The sequence below is a fragment of the Haliotis cracherodii genome, unplaced genomic scaffold, assembly GCF_022045235.1.
Source record: "Haliotis cracherodii isolate W230 unplaced genomic scaffold, xgHalCrac1.p SCAF_12, whole genome shotgun sequence".
NCBI lineage: Eukaryota > Metazoa > Mollusca > Gastropoda > Lepetellida > Haliotidae > Haliotis > Haliotis cracherodii.
This window is the reverse complement of record NW_027266267.1, coordinates 15,314,534-15,322,288: the sequence shown is the minus strand read 5'-3', so window position 1 is coordinate 15,322,288 and position 7,755 is coordinate 15,314,534. Positions and strand designations below refer to the sequence as shown.

The 7,755-nt window shown below is 40.3% G+C and overlaps 1 protein-coding gene across 1 annotated transcript; it reads right to left on the bottom strand.

Moving 5' to 3' along the window:
* LOC139457078 (uncharacterized protein F54H12.2-like) lies at positions 1-522 on the bottom strand. Its single transcript, XM_071238520.1, has one exon. It carries the CDS (start codon positions 520-522, stop codon positions 1-3), a length of 522 nt encoding a protein of 173 aa, XP_071094621.1.
* Between the last annotated feature and the right edge of the window lie 7,233 nt (positions 523-7,755).

Sequence of the window (7,755 nt, the reverse complement as noted above, 5' to 3'; positions counted from 1 at the left end):
CTATGTAGGAGGCTCTCGACAACATTCCGCCATTGATAGATCCGGTGACGTTGCTGCTCTCCAGGAGTTTTGTTCGGCTACGTCTTTGTAGAACAGCTGCGTGGTCAACTGAGTGCTCTTGGCCTTGTGTCCATACTCCAACAGGGTCTTCATCATACTTTTGTAAGCGTAATGGTTGTTGGTGGAAGACACCAGCTGATTCTGCAGGTAGACCGTCACTTGAGAAAAAAGCGACTGCAAAAACAGATTCACGGGGGCCACATTTTCATCTTCTGCCAAAGCTGTACCGTCCGTTTGAGTGACTTTGACTTTGAGGTTCAGACGGGTGCGCTTCAGATCAACGTAGTCGCCTCCGGAATTGGACACGTGAAATTCCAAAGGCGTGGAATCGTTGGTTTGACTCAAAGGGCGCACGTTGACGAAGTAATGTTTCTGAACGCTAGTCTGATAAGGGGGTAGAGTGAAGAGGTTCAAAGTTTCTGGCACCAGCTCTTCGAATTCTTTATCGTTCAACAGAGCCATGATTACTTTTAACTAAAGATATCGTCTTCTTTCACCAGGGTACACTTGAGCACTTTCGCCGTCTTGGAAGGTGTGGCGTTGATGTTGTCAGTTCGACGAATTTTCTTCGTAGAGACGCATTTGACTCCTGCCTTTCGTTTTAAAGCCTTCACCCTCTTGTCTTGAGCCTCTGCCCTGTCAACCTCGCTCTGGGATTCGGAAGTCATTTGAACGGCCATCTTAGATGCATCTGACCGTTGTGCTGTTTGTGCTTCTGCTGCTGCTGCTGTCGGTCGATGGGGTTGGATCACCATCCTTTGTAATTTCCCGTTGACTAGTCTAGACGACCTCTTTTTGTCAAAGTAATGTTTAAACTTGGCATAGTCGGGAAAGTACAGCGGACGGAAAGACGAATCCATGGTCACAGTACTACTGCTACTCAACGAAAGGATAACGTCTCAAATGAAGTGTGGCGTAGGTCTCCTCCGTTAAGAATGAAGGCAAGGAGGTATTTGCCGACTTTAAATACAACTCGATATTGTCGGTTTCCTTCAATTTGATACAAATGTTAAATTCGGTACCAAAAGTGTACAGAGGTCCCTGTCTCAGATCGATGCGTCTCAATAAGGCCAGTTGAGTTTCCCCCACCAACGAACTGTCACCTAAGTTGCATAACACGTCCACGTAGGGGTCGCCACCGGCGATATTTGTCAGATTCAGCTTTCCAAAATTGAGCTCGACCAAAGACACCGTCCAGAATCCGTCGAAGGTTAACCTTTGATTTAATTTGACGCGGAAGTGGTAAAGGGAATTCTCCGGAAAGGCTGTCGTATTGGAATCTGTGCTTTTCAGAAAGATGTACTTTTCCATTGTCTTTATTTATTTTTTTTTTTAAAGGTCTTTCAGTTCGCTCTCTTCTACGTAGGAATCAAAAGACAAAGGCCAGCCGAGCCAACGTACGAGAGCGTAGGTTTTCCCTTTCACCTTTTTTCTCTTCAGAATTTTCTCCACCTGCCACAAGACATCCGCAGCTTTGTCGACCTTCTGCAGTTCGCTCGCATAAAAGCTGCCTTCCAGGGGTTCGTCGTAAAAATCTTTCAGCTTGTACTGAGGGAAGGTTTGTTTCTTGTAACGTTGGGCCACTTTAAACAGTTCTTCCGTCCACTTGAGATCGAGTTCCTTGCTGAAAGGTTTCCTGAGGTATGAGATGCGAACCAGGTCGCCCAATTTAAATAAGTATTTCTCGATGACGGGTTTGACTTTTCTCAGAGGTTCCAGTAGTATAGGTAATAGGGGTTCTGGACCACTTCCACTGGAGCAGGTTTCATATACCTATACTGCTACTACAGGGGGAATTTTTTATGCCAAAATGATTATGCGATTCAACGATAGTCATGATTTGTATTAAACGAAACATCAATATTAATTAATAATGAATAAAATTTACTATAGCCCACGAGGATATTGGAAAGGTGTAGGAGCAATAAAAAAATTAGCCACCGCGGCTAAGGTATCTAAAGATGTGGCCAAGGATTGGTTAAAGAAACAAGCGTTGTGGCAAATATATTTACCGGCACCGCGTTATATACCGAGGAAGAAGTTTGATATTTCTACGACGAATGAAGTTCATCAGGCTGACCTCTTGTTTCTTCCCCACGATAAGGTAAAACGCAAAACGTATAAATACGCTTTAACAGTAGTGGATGTGGCTAGTCGATACAAAGAGGCTGAGCCACTAACCTCGAAAGATTCAACAGAAGTAGCTAATGCACTGAGCCGCATATATAAACGCGGACCGCTAAAATGGCCTAAGCTATTTCAAGTAGATCCCGGTCGAGAGTTTATGGGATCGGTAACTAAACTTTTAACAAAGCACGATGTCAAAATCGTCCGTGGTGAAAGAGAGGCCCACCGCAGTCAAGCTATCGTCGAAAGATTTAACTGGACTCTAGCGGAACGTTTGTTTGGCTATCAGTATGGGATCGAAATGAAATCCGAGCGATTGAGATCAACCGAATGGGTGACACGATTATCAGCCGTTTTATCAGCGCTGAATAATGAAGTAACGAGATTAATAGGGAAGAAACCATCAGATGCGATTAAAATGAAATCCGTGACTTCCGAATCTTCAGCACCGAGGAGAGGCAAAGAACAAAAACTTCCGGATAGAGTAAGGGTAAGATATTTATACCAGCCCGGTGAACTCGAAGGAGGCCTACGTCGCGCAACCGATCCCATATGGTCCCTCAAGACGTATAACATTAGTCGATTGGTTATGAAAGAAGGAGAGCCTATTCTTTATTATCTTCAAGATGGACCGGGTAGGGCATTTGTACGAGAAGAGTTGTTCATAGTTCCCGACGGTACGGTATTACCACCATAACCATAAGCATAGGTAGTTACACCATCATTATCAATCCATCTCTTTGTATCTAAGGGGGATAATGATGTCTTGTTCATTCTTAATCCATATATCCTATGATCGTAACTTCTTAAAGAGTTCATCTCGTGTTTGAACGTTCTACCATTGAATAATGATTCTTTATACTGTTCATGTCTGATATGCTTTTTTACCACATACTTCTTAACACCCTTGGCTTTTCTTATCTCTCCATTATCGGACTTTTTTATAGAATACATCTTAGGTCTTAATCCCACATACTCCGCTATAGGAGTCCCAGCACATTCATCCTTCATCTTACCTAACACCTTTTTATTTACTACGCTGTGCAGTGGATTATCTTTTGGGTAATCGCTCGTGTCGTACATATCTATTTTTTCTGCCATATCTTTATACACATCCTCGGTTTGTATTTCCATCAACAAAGAATCTGTGTCGGTATATAAAACCTCGCATCTATCGCCGTATTGCTTCTTAAGTTCGTTGTAATAAAAGTCATACATTAAGTGTTTTGACAAGTCGAGAATACTCATACCGACGTACACCGGTCTGTTGAATTTTATATTACTCTTTTGCATATACAACGCGGCTAAGTCGTTATCGAATATCTTGCTTCTGTTAAAAGCAGGACTGGCTATGAGTTTCCTGAGTCTTTCTTCTTCATTAGATCTGACTAATTTAACATCAACACGCTTCCTTAGATTCTCCATAGTTTTACCGAATACCGAGTTATTCATGAGCTTATACAGATTCTTTTCGAAATCGCTGGTAGCTATCTTTCTTAAATCTGTGTTCAGCCTTATATAGGGCTCCATCCAAGGGCTTTGATCGAACTTAAGAACTCTGTGTATTTTCTTAAGTTTCATACCTAACGATAGATACAACTGGAGATTTCTGTAGTGAACTATATATTTTGTCTTATCCATCAAATTTGGTACGAGTTTTTCTACGTTAGCTAACCTACTATTACCCATCAAGGAGCGTTGATATTCCGACATCCAGTCTTTATTAACCATTAATCTTTCGGGAGCTAGTGGATAACTGTTATGGTCTTTATGTAACGAACTCGGATATTCCAAGTCAACTTCTAGTATGTACCCTTTATTCTCATCATTATTATTGATATCATTCACATTGATCCATTCAAAACCACCCGTGGGTAAAGGTTGACTCATAGCCCATCCGTACAAATTGTTAGCGTCGAGATATAATATGTGCGTGTCGGGTTTACTCGGATCGTATCCTTCCACTAATTTATTATTAGCCTTGGAATACCTTTTTGCTGCCATCGATATACCCCCTCTTAATCCTTTCTCAATAAACAAGTGCATATCGTAATCTGTGAGTAGTTTTAGTTCTACGCCGGTCTTCTTCAACAATGCATCCCACGATAGTCCGGGACTGGAATAGTACCATGCCGGGTCCAAGCCGTATTGTTTCAAACACGTCTTTCTAAATATCTCGAATATATCGGCGAGTAACAGTACATCGGTTTTTAAGTACAGATCGTGATAATCACCTAAATTCTTACAACCTAATTTATCCCAGACCGTCAGAGCGTGTTCATAATCGGCATCTGTTATTCTAGATTCCGTTAAGTTACTATAGAATGATTCGAGGGGTGGTAATTCAGTTTCTTCGAATCTAGACCAATCATCCATATATTCGTAAGGATATACACCTTTTCTCAGCAGCAAATGACGAGTTATCTGATCGGTATATTTATTTGTTATAGCGAAGTCATCGGGATTGTTCGCTTTAGCTAAATTGTCCAGGGAAGATAACAGAAACTGTACGGAGTCTATGAATCTAAGCCCATTACTTTGTTTTATTCTAGATTTCCCATCCTTGTCCCTATAATGTATAGGTTTAGTCAACGAGAACGATATGTATTTTTCCATATTGTTAGGAATGCACGTTAAACCGCCGTCGGTCTTTGAGATAGCTTGCATAATGAGATGTGAATCGTATCCCCTAAGGTTGTGAAACACAACGGGGATGGGTATTGTTTGAGCATTCATTTTTAGTTTCAAGTTACACTCGTTATGAGCGGCTCCCCGATAATTACCCGTGACGTGACAATGATCTCTTACGGAATCCCCATCCAGGGGTTTATTACAAACGTGACAACTCGTTGACTTCTTGTGGGCCCTCCAATCATCTATCGACATACGCATGGGTTTCTTACACGATAATTCTTCCCTGATTATTCTCTCTTCATTTTGTAGATATTCTAGGAACTTTCCAGCTGCATCGGGACCTCTGTAAATCACGGGAGTGTTTGTTTTCCCATCATACCTTACAACTATATATCCAAACCCACAAGGAATATGTTCTTGAGTTTTGTACGTAAAACTACTCTCTTGATTATTATGGTTGGTATTTTCTATGGGCTTGATAAGCGCTTCGAAGTCGGCATAAATTACGTACGGTACTGGCATTTGATTACAATAATGTTCAAATTTTAATATATTTTTTCCCTCTTTAGGCATATCGATCCTGATAGCTGTCTGTCCAACACCTCTACAGTCTTCTTTATGTGATTCTAATAGATCTTGTCTGCTGTACCCATGCAGGCATCTTTCGCAGAAATATTTCTTTCCCTTATATTTAGTTTGATCGTATAATAGCTTGTTTAAACTCTTTATCCACGTATAATGATATTTACCATCTTTTTCGATCAGAAATGAATTGATTCTGGGAATATGTTCCGGAGCGGAGCTTATTCTGTGTGCAACAATTCCTTTAGAATGTCCGAAAACATTTATAGCTAAATTATTTTGCTTTTCCACCTTATCAATTTGCGATATTGGTGTAGGTTCGTCTATACCATCGAAGTTGAGTCCATCGTTTTGGGGATAGCTAGAAGGTCTATCCGGATGCTTGTCTACGGGGAACAATGCAGATCTTATCATCATTCTTAAACAGTCATCGGATTTATTTTTTACGTTAATTATAGCTTTTTTCTTCTTATGATACGGGGGTAAATCTATATAAGATCCACCTTTGAAGGGCATATAATTTGCTATATCTAAATATAAACTATCGATTCTATCCACACCCCAACCCGAACCTCTATTAGTCCAGCGTTCTAAAGTTTCCTGTATCCTCTGAATTGATGTATCTAATGATGCGTTTATAGTATCGGATTCGGTTATAACTTCTTGATTGCTACGGAAATATGGTTCGGTATATTCGACGCTATCGTCTGCGTTACTTTTACTCAATGACATTTTAATAGTCAGCTGGTATTTTATACTTTGTAAATCATCTAACTCCTCGTTAATTTTACTCGATATGATGGGCTTAATATCGTTAACATCCATGTTGGAATTAATATCCATCTTCCAACCTCTTAGATATTTACCAACGCCGGCGGATGTGGGTACAAATATTAATTCTTGTTGTTGATTATCATTATCATTATCATCATTATCATCATCATTATTATCTAGTAAAGCGATCAATTCAGCTCTTCTCATTCGAGAATAACCTCTCAGCCCACTGTTTCTCGCTCGAACTCTGAGTTCTCTAACAGTCTGGGGTGGTTCCAAACCGAGTAAGGTAATCAATTCAGCTTTTCTCATTCGAGAATATCCACGTAGACCACGTTGCTTTGCCATAGCTTTTAACTCTCTGACAAAAACCATTGTGGTATATGCAAAATGATTCATTTGTCTAATTGGTTGTTTTCATATATCTAAATACGTATCCTCCCCAACCTATTCCTCTCATTGATGTAATCTCTCTTCCTAGCATAAATAATCTGATTCCTGACCCTATCAGCACCGTGTTTCTTACATAAACAATAATGACCTTTGACCCCTATCCCGCATTCAGAACACTTATAGTTTATGTGTCCACGTTTGATGTAATAATTGTGTATACCGCAGTAAACATCAACACAGCGGCGGTTACATAGAGTCGTCTTCCCCATGAGTGTAAACTTGCAGTTATTCATGGTATATACATCTATCATATCACTTGTCTAAATGCAAATTACATCTACACTAGTTTATAGCTGAAAATCAATACAGCGGTTACCCAATAATAACAAATGCGACCTCTCGGTCTTTCTGAGCCTCTGACGGTGTATAAAACTGACTCATTGTTGGTATCGGTATTGGGTCGAGTTTTTTCCCATAAACGAGGTAGTATTCGTGCATGGCGGATTCGACATCCTTAAACGTTTGAATTGAATGTCCTTCCTTAATCAGTTTTTCATGAATAAAGTCTAATCTCTTCATTCTCTGCTGCGTATATTGTAACTGGGCTGCTTGGTATTGTTCTAATGCTTTGTTATGTCGTTTACGCTCCTCTTCAACTTCTTTAGCGTTTGATTCCCTCATACTGGAAAATAAATAATTACTCCCCGAAAAAGCTAGAGCATTAACAACAGCTCCACCCACCATCATCGCAATTGATGCCATATGAATATAAATATTCAAATGTTTAATTACTTCATTATGTCTTCCGGGATAAGTCCTTGTTTGATGAGCATATCCTTCGTTGCCATTGCTAATCCAATATCCAGAATCATCATACCTATATCAAATCCATTAAAATCTAGCTTGGGAGGTGTGGCTTTAGTAAGCATTTTAGCCATACGGGCATAGCCAATGGCCAAGCCGGTGACCACCGCTGAATGATACGTCGCGTTTACCAACATTTTACCGTCTGTAACTGGAGTAGTCATGCTTCTTATAGCATTATATGAGGACTAACCTCTAATTGAACTTGTTGTTGCGGCGGGGGTGATGTTTTCTCTTCTCCGGTCTTATAAAACAACCATACAGCCGCTATACCAGCAACTCCTACTAGTGCCCATGTTTTAATCGGATTTGAATTATTTA